This window comes from Epinephelus moara, chromosome 11, assembly GCF_006386435.1.
Source record: "Epinephelus moara isolate mb chromosome 11, YSFRI_EMoa_1.0, whole genome shotgun sequence".
Classification (NCBI taxonomy): Eukaryota; Metazoa; Chordata; class Actinopteri; order Perciformes; family Serranidae; genus Epinephelus; species Epinephelus moara.
The window spans coordinates 12,553,203-12,572,867 of NC_065516.1; the positions used below are offsets into that span (position 1 = coordinate 12,553,203).

General features: G+C 39.5%; 1 protein-coding gene across 2 annotated transcripts in view; it reads left to right on the forward strand.

The window, feature by feature from the left end:
• The window catches only part of gpr158a (G protein-coupled receptor 158a), a 100,344-nt gene that overhangs the window by 45,258 nt on the left and 35,421 nt on the right, over positions 1–19,665 (forward strand). For both annotated transcript variants that reach the window (XM_050056612.1, XM_050056613.1), the window contains exons 3-5: positions 1,032–1,134; positions 5,885–6,111; positions 11,239–11,307. In XM_050056612.1, the coding sequence (XP_049912569.1) occupies positions 1,032–1,134; positions 5,885–6,111; positions 11,239–11,307 (399 nt within the window). The remainder of the gene's footprint in view (positions 1–1,031; positions 1,135–5,884; positions 6,112–11,238; positions 11,308–19,665) is intronic.

The following is a 19,665-nucleotide window of genomic DNA, read 5'->3' on the forward strand; positions in this document are numbered from 1 at the left end:
GTGCCACTTTAAAATGCTTTGGTCTCTCCAGTGGAATTTGTTTGAGGAACTTGTTCGCTGAATTGTAACCTGGTAATTACCTTGTGCTTTTCAACCCTGGCCAGCCTCTCCAAGGCTTTGACTGAGGGCCTACACTCTCAGCAGCTAGACCTCAGCAAGGACCTTGAGAGACAGTCAGAAATAGCTGCCTCTTAAGACGTGCAGAGTCCAGTCCGCTGTGAAGAGCATCGCAGTGACTGATGCTTCATTTAGACGCTGCCACTGGCCTTGCCTCTAGATCTCACAGTCAGGTCACAAACACTTCATAACGTGTCAAGTGTCAGCTGAAGCACCGTTGCTATTCTAAGCCCCTCGTCGTTCCTTGGGACTCATAAGTCATTATCATCTCTGCTTAGAGAAACATGAAAATAAGACAGTTATGTAGTTTTAGGGAAAGTGCGAGGAAAGAAATTAGAGCTTTACGGCAGTGACCCAAATGTGTTCATACAGAAGAGAAGATGGAATCTCATTCCCACAAGAAATAGAATTAATGGTTCTCCTTTAATCATGCAAATAAGTCTGTTCTTAATTTAGATATTAATTATATCTTGTAATTTGGCAAACAGCACACAAAGTCTGCCAAGGATGCCCCCTGACGCCCCTCGTGTTTTTCTCAGCAGGCCTCAGTCTGTTTCCTATCAGACTTTCAATCAAATGGAAGCAGCTTTACTAATTTAATATTGAGTGGTGAGAAGGCACAGTTAGACAGAGAGGGGAATCTCACAGCTTAAATAATTAGACCCTTGTCCCTCCTACAAGACATTTGATCCCACATTCTCTTCACTCATTTCCAGCTATGGCATTTACTTTTGGTTTAGTATTGACATATTTTAATTGCTTTTATATTAGTGTCTTATCAGTCTGTAATACAGGCTGACATGTTTAAAATTCTATAAACAAAATGAATAATTTATTATCAAGGAAACTGAAGGTCAAACTGCATTCCCTGTCTTCTCTGTGTGGCTGATGTGTATGTTTTTGTGTCTTTGCAGTGTTTGCCGATCCATGGTCATGGATTTGTCTTGGACAAGTACACGTGCCACTGCAAGAAGGGATTCTACCACCCCAACAGAGTGGCTGTCAACGGCTTTACAAGTAAGTCACTGATAAATCAATCACCTGTTCAGATATATTTTTAATAAGGCTGATTGGTCACTGAAAGATGATTCAGTGGACAATTTTTATGACTATTTTTATAATCAATTTGAGGTTCACAACATGTGCCTGAAAGTAGATTAACAAAAAATGTCACATTGAAAATCACATGACATCTCGAAATTTTAACTGGTTTGTTGGTGTGTTTTAGGGTAATGAATCAGAAGTAGATTAATTGTAGTTTTGAGCATCAAAGTTAATTCTTGACCTTGAATATAAAAGTTTGACAAAACAATTTGAACCTACAGCTTTTTCTGGAGCTTCGTTTACTGACAAGACTCTGCTGATTAAGATCATGAGATGTGGTTGAAAGCTCTATAAAAAAGCTAGCAAGAAGACCTTATTACCTTATTTTGTTAAACTGTTGTTGTTTTGATTGGCAAAGATCAGCATTCAAACCTTGATCAACCTGAACAAGCCTGAGGGTTTTAGTATTTACCTCAATACTTTTGGTGAATGTACTTTACACTTACTGACTTTAAACACATGAAATCTGTCACATAAATAAATCCCTTACTATTTTTACAGAATTTAGATCGACCTCCCTGTGTGGATCTGAAAACATATTGTCGTGATTAATATTCAAAATCACATAACAGCTCTATAATTTGGGGTCACAAGAAATTTGGTGAAAAAATAGTGGCAATGAAGGAGAAACCTTAGATGATGATAATACTGATGATGATCATCAGTATTATCATCATCTAAGGTTTCTCTTTCAGTGGTTCAGTGGTGTTTTTTCTAAAAATGTCTTCAACTGGAAAGGTTGTTAATGATAAGTGTACTATACACATACAATGTAATGTATACAGTATAATGTCGACTGCAAAAAAATAAATTGATCAATCAAAAACCAACCCAGGGTTCTAGGGGTTAATGTCAATACAATAACACATAAACAACTGAATTACTATTGAACAGTTTTGTCCTGTATCCAGCACAACCTTGAGATTCATTTTAGACTCTGAGCTCATCACAAAATTCTATGAGATCATATTTCTTTTGTTATTTGCCAGCAAAAGTTAAAAAAACAACAAAGCAGCCTGTTTGGAGGAGACAGGTCTTTTCATGTAAATCCAGTTTGTTCAAATGTAGCAGATGAGCTCATTTTATTCGATAGTGACTCTGCCTAAAAGTTGCATATATGTAGATTAGCATCAGCTGTTAGCAAAAGAACTATAAGTTGACCTTCATATGTTAACATTATATAACGGCTTCACGTTATTACTATGTAAATGAAAGAGGCATGTGTTACTGCCCTGTACCTGGGGAGGCTAATCAGGTTCAAGGTGGGAAATATCTTTTTAATGGTAGTTACTTTTCCCAGTTTATTCTGTCTGCTGTGAGTTAATTAAAAAAGGCTTCTGCAGACACAGAGCCCCAGTGGTTTTCACCTGCCCTCCATCACTCTCATACTTTCATTTCGATCCACTTTCCCTCCTGTCTCATCCCACACAAACCTCATATAGCTTGTTCCTCTGTGTCTATCTCAATTTTACCCCCTCAGTTTTTTCCCCCTCCCTCCCTCCCTCCCTCTCCATCTTATTGCATCCTTTTTTTTTACCCTAAAATATTTTCCCTTTATGCACCGAAAAGGAAAAAAAAGCTCCACATTTTCTTTCCCGAAGAGCTGGGTATCTGTGCCGTCTGCTTGTGCCTGTTTGTGCAGTGTGCTGTGCACACAAACTTGCGTGTTCATGTGTGCAAGTCTGCATGAAAGTGTGTGTGTGTGTGCGTGCGTGTGTATGTGTGTGTGTGTGTGTTTGTGTGTTTGAGAACACAATAATAGAGAGGAGAGGCAAGCCTGTTAGCGAGGCGTAGTGTGCTGCAGTCTGGCCCACCATGGGGCCAATAACAAGCCTGTTAATCCACAAGGGGACATCCTTGACACTCCTTTGCAGAGAAAGCCAGCGCAACTCACTTTCCTTTGTCTCCCAGTGATCTTCCATTGTGGATCTCGCATATAAATATACGGGAGGAGTTGTTGAAGTTTCCTCTGACTGTCAGTCAACTGCAAGAGCAACAAACCAATGAGAGCGAGCTGAAGGATATGACTCATTGCTACGGAGATAAGTAGTCCTTTTGAAGGGATCAATGATGTGCAGAGTCATAGCTTTGAAAAATAGGCCAGTTTCTTTTTAAAGGCAAAATCCCTGCAAATCTCTGAGACAATGACTGTTTCCAATAAAGCCTCCATAAAAGCTCTATATAAGTCCACCATTCGTTATCTATCCAACCATATGGGCATCTCTCAGGGGGATTTCTATACAAACCAATCACAAGTCCACTGTTTGGTTTTTACCTTAGTTTACCCTGGGAGGGATTTTACCAGGAGGTTTTTTAGCAGTCGCTGCTGTCCAGTGCAACCAAACCCATCCACTTTTGGTAACAGAAAAACTCCTTTTGAAGCAGCTCATGTTTAGTGACTGGTTTATACCCCAACCTCAGTGGTAACTCTTAAATACATTTACTTTCTCCACCCAGATCTTGCGCCTAGCTTCAAACAGCATATTTTTTTCACAGTTTAAGGCAATCTGCCCTGTCTTCAGACTCCCTATCGTCTCTGCCCTTGTCAGGATAAAAATGACTAAGTTCTGGCATGCCTCTCTGTGTGCTTTTTTCCGTGGAAGCCGTGGTTATCAGCCTTGTATGAAATGCCAGTGACTGAACAAGGTGCTGCAGTGTTGACGTTTCATGTTCACACATATAGATCAATCTCCTTCGTGTTGACACAATGTCAATGACTCCTTGTAAGGTCAGTGAGGGATAAGCATATATATACTCAGTCTGTCATAGAAGCACTTCATCTCCTTTATCTTCACCGGTGTCATATACAGAGGAAAATTCAATAACAAGGAAACATTAAGACAGTGACAGTTGTTGCTACACAACCTGCTTTTATTCTGAAAATTATGGAAACATGATGAAAAAATTATGAATTAATGTTGTGTTTGTGTCAGAGCATCTGTTACGCTCACGATTCTGGCCTCCCTCTCATACAAATCCATGCCTGTGTACCTTCAAAGTGCCCCATTGAGATCTGGTATTTTACCTTCGACTGCTGAAACTTGACAGGATGTTAATCTAGAAAAAGAAAAGCAGATCTGTCCAATGTGCTCTCTAAACTATACAGAAAATGGGTTCCAATTTGTTTTCTTCTGTCTTTTTTTATTGTGAACTGTGCAATGCTTTGTTTAGTAAGATAAAAATAGATATTGCTTTTGTAAATACAGAAGAGTCACAAAGACCGAGATATCTGTTCACATGTGAAACATATAAATTAGTGAGTCATCTGGAGAAAGCCTGGGAGAAGAGATAAAAAGCTCTTTATCAGGACAATGTAGAAACTCAGCTGTCCTCCCCCTTCTGTAGGGAGGAGAGCTGTAAGGACACTGACAACAATATTCACCTACATTAGGTGCACCATTACTTTTCAAAATCATGATCAATAATCAATATAGTGCATCATTTTCTCAAATCATGTGCAATGCTGCTTCTCATTGTTATATCATACACAATACAATTTAACACTGATTATCAGGTCCAGTATGCTCTTTTTCCACCATTTAAGTTTATTTTTAGTAACTCAGTTCTTATCTTACTCCTGTTCTTACTCTATTAGGCACTGGTTCTGCTTTTGCTCCTTGAAAACACTTCTTGTCTTGTTTATTTGTATGTTTTGACAGATATTTGATACTCTATTGTTTCTAAAACTGGGCCCAGTGAGTGACCCTGACCTGGGCAACCCACTGGTTGTTCTGGTTGTTATTAGTTGTGAATATTAAATGTGGTTACTGTACTTAGTGTTACTGCAATTTGAAAGATTCTCTGGTACAAGAATTTCCTTTAATTGAGTATATAAATTGAGTTCTATTGAACTGTAACCTCATGTGGATGGGCCAAGTGATTTGGCATGACACAAAGATTAAAATTAATGCATGAATTACAACTTTAATCATTGAAGTACATAGTGCATTACTTTATTTCAATAATGTCAACCATTTATTTATTATTTTAAGCTTACAACTTAGCCTGTTTTTATCATCAGCTGCTTGAAGCTAACTAACAGTGATTTCAACCATCGTTTGGTCCCTTTTAGCAACACCTATTGTTTGTAGGCTTTACATTAACTTTGTTTTTGTTTTTTGTTTTGTTTTTTTCAAACTAGCTGAGCTACTCTACAACATTTCTGTACAAACTCCCTCAGATACATGTACCCCTGGTTGGGAATCTGTCTTGGAGCACAGAAGTAATGGTATCTGCAGAGGGTTGATAATTTTGATCAATGTCAGTGAGGATGTTTACATGCACAAAATATTTCTGGTTTTGCCATTATTCCAAAACAGACAAAATTCCTACCAAGCTGTTTGCATGGTTTTAAAAAACAGTATTTCACTAGTATTAACACTTACATGCATTTTACATTTTACATCCTAAAATAATACCGGCATATTCCACGTCTTTATCAGAAGATGCTTCATTCAGAATAAGGCCTGATTTAGAATATTCAGATGGAATATTCTGTTTACATGACCCTGATCAATTCAAGAATATTTGGAATAACTGTGGAACATTGGTGTGCATGTAAACGCAGCCAGTGAGAGGAAGATTACTAGATCAGTTGCTAAGCTTTCTTGGCTTAACTATTTTGCAATTAAACTCCTTTATTTCTCCATCTTGTTTTTGACAGGGATGGGAAGAAAGGGAAAGGTTGCAGACAGCGGCCCCAATGCTGACGAGGGGTCCTCCAGCGACTGCCTGCCATGCCAGCAGGGCTGCGCCTACTGCAAGGACGACACCCCCTGTGTGGCACGAGAAGACGGTGCTCTACGCTTGGCTGTGCTCTCCTTCCAGTGCCTCTGCATGCTGATTGTCTTTGTTAGCATGATACTCATCTACCACTTCCGCAGGAATAAGGTATGAATCACTACATGCTTATAACAAACATTCCCTTCCAGAGTTTGATTCATTTTTCATAACTGAACTGCTGTAGTTTGTGAGTGATTAATGAATTATTGATAGGCATAGTAATTGTGACTAAACTGCAAATGCTAAAGAGGTGCTTTCTTTTTTATTATTCCATTATTAAAACCTTTAAGACAGGTGACCACGCACTAATGTTCTTCAGCTTTTAGGGAATCTGTTCTGTCAGCATTAAAGTGAAAGTTTGAGAGGGAACTACACAGATTAGATCCACAATTACAACACCACACCAATGTGTGTTTGATGTTTTGTGGGCCGTATGGTCATCAAAGCCCTTAGGATCAATAAACCAGTGAAACTGTATGTGGGTGGTCACAATAAAGCTTTGAAATCATTTCAAACAGCTCAGGCACCGTGGATCAACTCAACATCAGCAACTTGGACAGCGACCAGTGTGTGCAAATGAGACCACTAAAACAAATCTACTCTGATTTATACATGGAGGCCACCGACTGCCTCATGTTTCACAGTTTCTCAGTGATAACATGTCAGCATATAACTTTCTAAGGATGAAATCTGTGCTGGTATTTCATTCATATCATATATTTTCATCAAATCTATTTATAATGTGAAATGTGGCAGTGAGAAATGTGATTCAGTTTGTATGTTCTGACCTGGCTGACACTGTCATCGCTGTCTAATTTATTCGACTGAGTAAATAATAGGTAATGACAGGTAATGACATTTTCACTGCATTATCAAAAGGTGAAACTACTTCACAAACACAAAGCTTTCTGTGTGGAAATAAAAGATTTATTATAAAAGCAAAGTATCAGGTCTCTCTCAAAACAATAGCTGCGGTTACATGGGCAGAATTTATTCAGTCCGATTGAAATCATTTTGATTAGAGATGCTAACTTAACTGCGTATATGGATGGATAATAAAGTAATCTGATAACATGTGAATTTACATGCCCCAGAGCATCTAATCAGAATATTCCTTTTTTGACTTGAATTTGAATTTATTTTTCCAATTTTCTTGAGAAAATTCAATGTATGTGATACATAAGTTATAGAAGGAGAAGAAGTGGTTTCGCCTTCAATTTAGTAATAAGTAGCGTAGTGTCACCCAGGTTATTTTCCGTAGCTGCAAATTACAAATGTCCCTAAACACCTTTTATGCGGACTATCAGTAGACATTACAATTTATCATCGTTCCCTAAACGTCTCATATGCAGGCTACTGGTAGCGACAGACGATATATATCCAGTTATGTCCACTGACTCCACATAGCAGTCTGTCCCAACAATCTTACATCAGACTTCTGTTCTGAAATCCCAAAATACATTTATTAATCAGAGCACTCAAATAAGAACGTAGCATTAGCAGAGCACTAAATACTTTTTAAATCTATGAGCGGTTCTCTGTCAAAATCAGCAGAATGATGCTGCAATCCATAGTCAATAATTTCGAGTAAGTAGTAGTATTAGAAATGGCATAAATTTACATAAAGTAATAAAATGATAAAATGTCATTCTGCTTGATTTGCTACATGTGCTGCCGTGATGCAACAATGTCGTGTGTTTATGTCGGCAAACTCAGGCTAGATCTTGCCTGAGTTTCTGACTAGGAATTCTGACTGAAATGACCTTTCCATTACTTTTCCATGTTGTTTTATTCAGAGTTCTGAGTGCAATGGATTGCAGCAGGAGGTGCATTTCACCTAATGTTACCCCCATGTGGGGCAACATGTGCAGAAAGGATATATTCATTCCAACCAGAAAGAAACTAGTGGATTAGTGTTTACATGGTTGTTAAGTGCTAATATTTTCCTGTTGAACGGATTATCAAAGGTTTAAACCACCCCTCTTAACCTGATTGAAAATTCCATCAGATGGTGACACCAGTCCTGTTTCTTTTGATTGAGGTGGATACATATGCATTTTAATTCTGATTGGGCTGTTGTTATTCTGATTATTAGCGGGATATTAGGGTCCATGTAAGCCAGTCCACAAAAGATAAGTTTATGTCCTCTCTCTTCCCTTACAAATAGCCTGTTGATTTATTAGTTAACGTGACAAGATCATGTATGTCAGATGGCCAGATTTAACAAGAGCCAGTTACTAAAGGTTGAGCGGTGCTCATGGCTCATCGGATGGACAGTTATAGCCTGCTGTTATTCCCGAGCTTGAATCAACCTGCATAGTTGCCTTGTCTGATGTAAATGGCTGCAACTATGTTCAGTACTCACCTGCTAAAGTTAAGTTCAGAAATGAGAGATTCCTTTGTTATATGAAGTGATTTCCACCTATGCATATCCAGACAGAGTAGGCTTGCTTACTTCGGAGGCCATATGCACGATATGGTGCTAACATCGTAGGATTGTCTTCATCCAGATCACCAGGAAATTGTCAAAGTATTGGAATATTATTGAGTAAAATGACAACTGATGAGCTCCTTTTTTCCTTGTTTGGTTGTTTATCCAAAGCTGTGTTTCTGTGCATGTATTTCTCAGAATCGGAGTGGACGATGTGGAGTGAAGTGATTTGTGGATAAACTCTTTGCCCCCTCAGCCATGACATCTGTTTACTGCTTTCTTCTCAAGTCTTGCCCCCCAAAAACTGCTGCAGTTTCTACTGAGAATGCAAGATTTTATCCTGCAAATACAACAAGTTTCATAGAGCAGTAACACCAAACTTCGGCTGTATTTAACCACCACTTTGTATGTGACTGTAAACACTGTATATGTCACATTTTTCATGGTCATGTTGGCAAAACCCTTGAGTTGTCTTACAGAACTGCTGTGCTCAACTTAAATGAAAGTTGGTGATGGTGGTAATTTACTTCCTGAGTTGACTTTCCACCTAAGTAAACTTTTGACCGAACTTGTGAAATCCTCTGAGCCTGTAGTTGCTACTGTCAATTAATTGGCTTAATTAAAGGCTTTGTCTTGAGCAGTAGACATGCGAGGATTAGCCTGAAGATTCACCACATTCCTGACAGGGGAGCATCTAGCTGCTCTGTCTCCCACACACCTGAAGACTCTGCCATTATCTCAACCAGAGTTCAACAAAGGATCGCTCTCATTAATAAAGCAGATAAAAGTTTTAGATACTCCAGGGCTTTGTCATCATTTAAACACCACTTATGTAATCCCCATTAATCTTATCAAACTAAGTTTAGGAGCTTAGTTTCAAAGCGTCTCACAGACTTTGTGATAAATTAAAAAACGGTTCATTTTCATAAACAGATGAATTCATTTGGGTTGCAGATTTTAATATTTTACACAAGATAAACACATCTGGTAGCTTTGGCTGGTGTTCTGTGTTTGCATGCTTTCTTAAATGGGTGGCACAGTTGTCCTCTGCTCTTTGAAAGCCCCCTCAAGCATCTCGTCAATTATGGGATGATATTTTGTTAAAATTCTTACACAAGAGGAGCACAGAAAGTGCCTCAAATGATGAACCCTTCTATAAAAAGTCCTTGAGGCAGGAGCTTTCACTGTACTTTGTTCTCTTTCAACCAACAAAGAAGAAAGCGCTGCTCCCCTTTTAAATCCTCCTGGAATATTATGATATCCTGCTGTTTTAGACTTGCTTAGACCTGCTGCAGTATGAGGGGCATTTCAGGAGTTATATTCCATTCTGCCTTTTATCCATGTTGTAGAGAGGAAAAATATTCTATTATAATTTTGAGATTTTGGACAAAAAAATGACTCAAATTTCTCTCATTTTTATGTTAAGATTATGGTTATCTTGACACAATATTTTAGCTTCTTTGAGCCTGTTAGTTTTAATTTGTCCATCCCACAGCTCTCATCAGCATTGTTTCCAGCAGCAGTCAGCTGTTTTAGTGAAAAAGCTTTGATAAAAACCCTGGACACAACCTTTCCACCAGACAGCAGACCTAGCAGCTACCTGGTAAACATACAGTAGCCTCCTCTAGCATTTAGCTGCTGATTTGGGGATGTATTTTGTGTATTCATTTGTGGCTCTATCATTGCGGATGTATTTGTGATATTTGTGGATGTACCCAACTCAACAAAAGTGCATATTAGACTTACATTTGCCAGGTGGCCAAAAACACAACTCCAAATTAAAGGATGGTCCATCTGCTTTCCTTTTCAAATTTCCTTCTCCCTTTTTCAAATGAAAACACCCACTCAGCTCTCAGCAAAAAGCAGTGACTTGGGTTGGAGTGGCAAGCGCTGATTATAATAACTGAAAGGATTAGTATGGATTTTATAAAGTGGGGTTTTATGTGATACTTATCCATAGTTTTTTACCTCTTTACCTTGCTGTCAGACAGCCCTGAAGTGGTTTTTATCGCTCTTGTCACATCCACCTTTGACATTTTTGACAAAAACATTCATTTTACCTTGCAGAACACGGGAGTTGCTAGCCTACCACCCATTTGGTTAGCTTGTTTGTGTTATTGCGATACTTTGGGAACTAACTGACCTGGCATCCACAGCAGTACATTGCTTAGCTTCTGTGCCGGTACTCCTTTCTGCTTCTCCAAACTGGAAGCATAGGTCTGATAACACACAATTTCTAAAGACAACTTGGCCCTCTAGTTTTCTTAGAGGGCTTTTTTGGTTTAAAGGTCAGGGAAAAAGTCGTGGTTTGGGTTAAAATGAATAGATGTCTGGAGAAAGCCTTCAAGGAAAACCTCTCCCATGTGCACTTGGCATGGTCACGAAGAGGCACATTATGCAGGCTAGGGGGTTTATATGTAGCAACGTCATCATGCACAAACCTGTGTCAGGTCATGTAAGAAAACACTTTAAGAGGGGCTAAGGAAAATAACATTGTGACACTAAAACATGCTTTGATCAAAATTTGAATATTCCGATTTCAATATAATATATACATAAGGGACACCAGTGGGAAGCTACAGGATAATAAAAACACCTTGAATAAAAACACAGAATAATTGGCTGGCCCTTTAATGTTGCTCCATGTCTGCTGGATGTGTAAATATGCAACTGTTTGGTTACACGTCAACCATAACAACAACAACAACAACAACAACAACAACAGCTTGTTGCGCTAACCCCAAGTGAAAATAAATGACTGCAGTATGATTCATAAATGATAAGTTTCTCTGTTTTTTTTGCAGAGCATCAGAGCATCAGGTCTAGTGCTACTGGAGGCCATCCTGTGTGGAGCTCTGCTTCTCTACTTTCCGGTAAGCCTGAGACACTCGCTAGTTTGTGTGTGTGTGTGTGCATGCGTGCAGGCTCACATCCTTTCATGTGCTCATTTTTTGACAAGTTAGCTGATGATCCTCATGCCATGCTCCTTTGAGCTTAAAACAAAACTCTGCTCCTCGACTGAAGGTTGGCATTCAATTTGACCTTGACTTCACGCTGTCGCTCATTCATCTCAAACAGAACAAAGTTTCCTATCTGCAGCGGCGGCACAGAGCAGGATTGTTTGCCTTGTCAGATAGTACAAACCTCAGTCCATAAATCATACCTGGTGGGTTTTTCTGACGGCCGCATGGAGCTGTGATAAGCAGCGTTTTCACAGCCAAGGTGTGCGTGTGATAAAACGGGACTGGCAGAGACAAACATCCTAGGGCTTGTTGGTGACCCCCTGCTAACTGTACACAGAGCTGGCCAATGAACCCAGCAGCCTGTCAACACTACCATCTGTTGACCAGCCACTCACGTTGCTTCATACAGACTGCACTCATTCAGACCTCACACACAGAATAAAATCCATTACATTTTATTTGACCTTAAACTTATAAGACTTTTCATTTTAATTCCATTTTTAATTTAAGACCTATTTTTCCTTTTTTCCCCATCAAACCGGTCACTTAAAAGAATTATGTATGTATTTATTCTTAAGTATGGGATCTTAGGAGTACCCAGCAATTAACCTTTTAGCACCCACCTCTCTTTTTGGGATGCTCAACCGAAATTACACAGCTGACAATTTTTTAGAGCTAAAACAATTCACTGTGTACGTCATTTTTCAAGCAAAAATCTCAAAATCAGGTGGCTCCAGCTTTTCACTGTGAATATTTGCTAAGTTAATTTTGTAAATATGTTATAAATATGATAAACTAAATTTCTTGAGGTTGCTGGTCAGATAAAAAAGCAATTTAAGTACATCACCTTGGCTTTTGAAATTTAATTGACAAAGTGATTGATTATTCGAGGAAATAATTGTCAAACGAATCGATAATGATAATAATTGTTGCATGAGACCCTTATGATGAATTTGGGCATAAAGCTTTCAAGGATGTATGACACTGTGGAAATGTCAGGCATGGAGTTTTCTCAAAATGACCACAATGAGTGAAAAGACAAGAATCCAATTGATCAATAATTATATTGCATGTTTATGTCCATAAAACTTTCCACACTAGCAGTCTCTTAAAGTTTTATATTGTGAAAATATCCCAGGGGCAGTACAGTGGGTGGTAAAAGGTTAAAGTTTAAGAGCAGAAAGTATCAAAGTATTGACTAAAGTTAGTGGATTTATTATTATAGAGCAGACAATCAATGAAAACAGCATTCTTCACTTTTCACTATTGGCATTGGTTTTTGGTTGTTTCCTTTGGCCCTGTATCATTTCTAATATAAAATATTACACAAATAAAAAGTATTGTAGTCTATTAATTGGTGTTACACAATGTTGAGGCATACACCAAATACATTACTTGTACACCACCCCTACTATTGTTTTGCCTCTTTTATCAGTTAGTCAAATGATAAACGCTGCAGTCATAGCTGTGCTCCGTGCAGCAGCAGCAGCAGCAGCAGCAGCAGCAGCAGCAGCAGCAGCAGCAACAGAGACGCAGCAACATGGATGTACAAAGTGAATTGGATACATGCATTTGAGGCAGGAGCTACTCAGTCCTGTGGAAGATGCTCAGTGGCGCATGAAGCAAAAAAAAAAAAATCACGTTTAATTTTAATTTCAGATGAAAGTACCTGGATTTTCCGCAGCGTTGGGCCCATAAAGCAAGAGCACTATAGAGTTACAGCAGCGGCTAACTTCTGCTGTAGCCCTGCGCTTACTTAAATGGGGTTAAAAATGATTTAATCATGAGTCTCTTTGAGACTTTAGAAATGTTTTCAGACCGAATGGATCAAATCCCGATAGTGAAACGAGTCATTTCACGGTTGTTGTGATGCTAAAAAAAAAGTATCCCATGATTTTCAGATGTCTCTTTTGCGATGTAAGTCTGTGGGAAAAAGTCGTTTTTGGCCCCCATGGCATCACGTGACGGACCTGGGTGTTGTGACTCGATGTTTGGCCACTACTGGCTTCAAAGACCAGCGCTGTTCCTGGGGGCTTGTGCAGCACAGAGTAGCAGGAGTCAGATTTCACTTATCGTGTGACTAGAGTAAGGAGAATTGACTGACAAGCAGATGGTGGTGGATTTGGTTCCGAAGCAAAAAGCAAAAGTGCCCTTTAGGCAATATCTTGGATTTAAATCCAATGCTAAAAGGTAACCTGACAATGTTAATGATGGAAAAGAAGTTGGTTACATTGCCTACTTAGGTTGCTCCCTCTTGTTCCATTGCTCTCTGCCATATTTCAAACTCATAGGTGCTATACCGTAGGCAACTGGACTTGCTTGAGTTTCTTGAAGATGTTTCACCTCTCATCCAAGAGGCTTCTTCAATTCAGGCAAAAGGTCTTCTAGAAACTCAAGCAAGTCCAGTTAGCACTGGATATAGCACTTACGATTACTATGACCTGGATGAATCTTCACATCCATGTTTCAAACCGATCCACTGTCAACAAATGCCAAAAAAATCCCATTTTCTCCTTTTGTAGATGCATTTTTGATGGACAACATTATGGTAGTGCTAATCTCACTGACAAACACATTGCATTTCCTGTGACCACCTGATAATAAAAGTCAACTTGTGTTTCACCAGTTAAATCCTTTTAATGTGAAGCTGCAGCAGTAGGAAATGTTCAGTTTGCATTAACAGTAGTTTCAAACAGCGCTCTACAGATATTGAGTGTCATTGACGCACACTTAAACACATGAAAACAATAACTTAGTCCAGTCATTATTATAATAATCTGCATCAGCAAAAATCAATCCATGTTATTCTGTATGAGATGATAAACAGTGACTTGGTTTGCCAACTTTCAAAGCACCTCATTATCCTGGCAGCTGACCAGACTCTATCCAACACCCACATACCGTTGATTTACACGAATCTACCATTATGTCTTCCTCTTGGGTGCATGGGGCATTGGCTAATTGCAATTTAGTTGCAATCATGTGGAGCTATATGCTTAGCGAAGCAACGCAGGGTAAATGTAATTAACGCCAACTGATTTAGAGCTGGCTAATCAATGCAATTTGCTGCGACAAGGTCCTGGAAAGTAATAATGTTTGAAATTTGCAGAGTGAAAGCAAGCCGGGAGTCAGGTTATTGGTTAGTGAATGGATGATGATAATCCTGTATCCAGCTGGTGTAGTGATGGCAGCGAGTGCTAAAAATAGATTGCTTGTAAAAAGGTAGTGCAAAGAGAACTTGGCTTTATAGTTGACTCTATTAATCCTACCTGGTTTAGAGATTAGATCATTCTATTAGATTATTCTGCACGGTTCACTGTGAACACGACCGATGTTATTTTGACAAAACATATCAGCCCGATCATGTGAAAACAGCATCTTTCTGCATGGCTCTGTGCAGCACGCTAGATTGATCTCCACCCTGATGCATTTCCATGTCTCCCCTGCGAATCCCACATGAGCGGCGAGGGTGAGACGCATCACTCCCAATCTAAATATAGATTCAGAAATATTCCGCCGCTGCTGCTGCTTCTATTTTAAATAATTCCACTGTTATTAAGCAGCAGGAGATACATCTCATCCTGCTCCCATGGCATTCAGCTTTTTGGAGTAATGCAATTCCCCCCCCTCCCTTTTCTCTCCAGACTGTGTCACATGCAATAACTTCACCCCCCCCCCTGCTCTGAAATAAAGAGGGAGGAGGGAGGAACAGGGAGTGCAGAAGGAGCAAGGCAAAATTATGGCAGTGCCAAAGCCGGCTATTTCCGTCTGGCTGTGGAGATGAGAGAGGGGGAGAGCGGACATGCATTTGTGATTCACAATGTGATCCCTGGATTAGCTTGCCAGCCCTGCGTTTGTCTCTTTGCAGCTTCTTATTGACGCTGCTGGGGAGGCTTAGATGGGAGTAAAGTGACAGACTTTGCTCCTTGTTGTTGTTTTTTCCAGATGCCACCATCTCCTCCAGTCAAGCCAGGAGTATATACAGACAAGAGTAATGAGTCAGAGGCATCGTGGTGCCACCTGGCCTCATCTTGTCAAAAGACACTGATAGGTGCTTCACTATAACGGGGGAGAAAAATGCAAAAGCAAAAGCTGGTTAATTAAACATGATTTCACTTGTTGTAACAATATTTGTAGCTCATGTTTCACATACATTACCTTTAAGGTAACAATGACATTTCCACGTTTACTTTTTTTTATTTTCTTACCTCACAGTCACTGTCTTTTTCCAGTAGGGTACTCATGTTTATTTCGGACACTTGATTTCCTGCCGACGTTTCTAAGTTTCTCCTCACTTTTGCTTCTCATTTCCTTTAATCTGAGTATGCATACAACTGGTAGAGGAAGACTATGCAGGATAATATACCTGTATACTATTATATACCGGCTACTGTTCGTAAACAGCATTGCCAGTGAAAATGAAAATAAAAGCCAATCTCAGATGCACTTTTGTTTTGGCATGAGCTTTGCTTGGCTTTAGCCTCGCTATATTTGTGTTTTTTCTGGTGCTGTGACCAAGATATTTGTAGCGTTCTCACTGGATGCATGCTGCCTGTACAGTCTAGCACCTGCTCGCTCCCATTTTATAAAGTCCCAACCTCACCTAAGGCTACAGCTAATGATTATTTTCACTGTCAATTAATCTGCTGATTATTTTCTTGATTCTTCGATTGGTTGCTTGGCCTGTAAAATGTCAGAAAATGATAAAAAAATGTTGATCAGTGTTTTCCAAAAGCCCAAGATGATGTCCTCAAATATCTTATATCTCCACACCCTAAAGTTAATCAGATTACTGTCATAGAGGAGTAAGGAAACCAGAAAATATTTTTCATCAAAGAGGCTGCAATCAGAGAATTTTTACTTCATTTTCTTAAAGAATTACTCAAACTGATTAATCAATTATCAAATTAGGTGGTGAGTAATTTAATAGTTGACAGCTAATGAATGTATTGATTAACTGACTAATACTGACTAAAACTATGCCACTTTTCTAGTGGATCATCATCATTTCAAGTACTATTTGGACGGGATTAGTTTTACATAGGGATGTGGACCAATGTCAGTTTACCACAGGATGTCTGTAATATAAATGTCCGATTTGCACGAGACAAGAAATCTCTGTAATTCTACCAGAGATGGGAGTGGTAATTCGGTTTGCACCCTGGTGTCACCTCCCTGTCGGCATGTGCGTGCTTCCTGTGTAATAATAATAATTAATCATTAGCCCAATATGAAATTTTGCCATGATCAGGACTGTGTGTACACAACAATTAGCAATATGGATTTATATTAGGCCTACAACCAGAAGTCTTGTGGCTCTGAAAAGTGCTTTCTTCTCGACCTTTTTGATTGGTCTCCCACATAGGGCTATGCGATCATTAGAAGAATGTCCACTATCACCGAATGCTTCTTCAAGCAACCTCCATCATCAAAAAAACGTGGAAAACTAGTTGTTAACACGGAAAAATGGTTGTTAACAGGACTAGCGAAATATTTACATACATTTTTAAAGAGGATCGCGTTCGCATGGGATTAATATTACCCGAGGTATTTTCACCAGACCATTTCACAGAAGGTAAAAGTCGCTGTAATTTTTTACTGACATTATCCGTAATGTTTACAGACAGGGGCCTTCGGACGGGACTAAAATCCCTGGTAATAATTATTTTACCCCATGTCTCCACGTTAAACTAATCCTGTCTGAATAGGGCTTAAGGCTGTAGCACAAATCCTGTAGTATAGCAACTTCTTCATCCCCTACAGTAACAAAGCTACTGTAAAGCCAATGTATACAAACACTGTCTTCCAAAGAAGAACAACAGTTGTTTCAGCAAACGTCCCAACCAGACATATGCTCAAGTGACAAAGCACTCTAGCAAAGGAGGGATCAGGTGACCGTATTATAAGCGAGCAAGACCACAGATGGAGTAGGTCGGCCTGGTTGATTTGGTCCCCAAAACATCAGATGAAGTTACTGCAGAAAGCTGACAATAACCGAGTCACTCCACTGCATGTAAACACAGCCTCGTATGAGACTTATTTTCCCTCTGCTACTTCCTCCCCATCTGTGTGTGCACCAGTGCAGAGACAGATAGTTCTAGTCCCTGCATGTTCTCCCCTGTGAGACATGTCACACCTCCTGCTCTGCTGCTTGTGCATTCATAAATGTTAACTCATATGTAAAAGTGGGAATGTGCAGATTTCTATTTTTAATTTTGATGACACCTCTTGTGTAAAGCATCCACTGCTGCGGTGTTGTTTTTTCACATTACACTTCCCAGAGACAACTTGTTAATCAGACTGTCCCTTAAAATTTACCTTTGATAATAACGAGTCTCTGTTTTCACAGCTCATGTTTACAACCCAATTCTTAATAATAAAAATAACACATTAAAACTAAAGCAAAAAGGACAACAGAATTTGACAATAAAAAGACAGCAGATGATAAGATATATAATTGAAGGTAAAAAAGAAATAGTAAGACAGTAACAGTAAGAATAATGAAAATGAGAGAAATTAAAAAAACAAACACCTTTTAATGTGTGAATGATATGTGTATTTTATTGTATTCAAATTTAAATGGAACAGAACTGCTTTAGCACCTTTGTAAACCCATATGAGAAAGGAATGTGGCCAAGGAAAAATAATTAATTATTTGCCCAAAGCGAGATCTGAAAACAGAGCCATTTTTGAAAGTGTGGAAAAATTCAGTATAGTTCTCTCAGGTGAGCATCGCTGGAAATACTGAGTAGGACACCTAGTGTGCTCTGTGTTAATCAGCAGATTTTAGAACTAGCATACAAAAACATGTTTGAGTGTTTCAACTTTACACCTTTCTGCTCACCTAAACTCTAGTTCTAAGAATAAGCTCTCTAGTATTGTGTCGATGCCAAGCAAAATAGTTGGGAAACCATGAAAGCCCATGACCCAACCTCCTACAGAAAGGAAGAAGTGAGGAGTATCTTGGCAGATAGCTCCCATCCTGTTTTCAGCCAGTTTGAGTCTGGGAGGAGCTATAGTGGCTCTCTGGCAACTACAAATGTATTTAAGAAGTCCCTCATCCCAAGTGCCATCAATATTCAAACAGACACTGAAATTAACTGATTTATTGTGTAAAGTGTTCTTAATGACCTTGTCTAGATGTTTGTTTCACTGTTTGTCTGCTTTTTATGTTTTTATGCTTTGTATGTTACAAATTTCCACCCTGATGGATAACAAACATATTTTCTGCTCTATTCTTTTCTGATCTGATGCCCCTGTTGGCAAGATGACATAGTTTCTACCTTCTGAACTCATTATGAATGACATGACAAAATATTTATATGACCTTTTCTTTTCTTTTTTTTTTTAACCTGCTACGGTTATGGTTTTAGTTTGGTTTGACGTGTAAAACTATTTGGTTTTGGTTAAGGGAATTTCCTGTCTTTAAAGACACCAGTGTTAGTAAGAAGGAGGATGTGAACCATAGTGTCAAAGTGTCAAGGTCATAGGGTTTTGCACAACCCAATCATTCACACTGAGAGGTTTTGTGTTTCTATCCCCGTAACAGTGTCTTGCTACTTCTGCCTTCCCCACAAGAGGTCATCTGTACCTCAGCACTTAGGTCATAGGCTGTTTTGGGCATTGGGGCAAATGACCAACACATTTGTTTTTCTAATAAAGACAGATGTAATGCTACTTGGCTGACAAATTTGGACCTGCCTAAAATGATGAAAATGCTCCGAGAAAGATTGCGTCACTCCGCTTTCCCCTGTTAACACAATCCCTTTGTTAGGGGCCGAGTACAGCGCGTCATGTCCTGCTCAAGAAAACCTTTGTGGTTTTGAAACAAGTGACCTTTGGGTACCATTCCCCTGTTCTTCGTTCCTTGTCTTTCCACCTGTCCAATCTCAGCATTGTCTTGGTGCCAAGTTGGGCCGAGGTGCCACCTCAGCCCAACTCAGGGCTTTGCCATGCATGGCAGGCAGGCAGGCAGGGCTTCACAGCACATCAGGGGGCTAATGAGAAACAGTATGGCCAGGGGATAATGCATCCTGACCTGACAGGCCATGAAACACAGTCTGCCAGCCATGTCTCTCCCGTGCTCTGCTCTGCCTTCCATCCAAGCTGTTCTGACACCTTCAATCTGACTTAAGTGGATCTGGAGGGTTGCTGTTTGCATTTCCACCTCCCCCGTCATACCCCACTTCCCCTCTTTGCTTCTGCAAAGTCCGGTGGAGTCCCCTAAAACATACAAAGTTGAGGATGCACTGCTGCAGCTGGCGTATT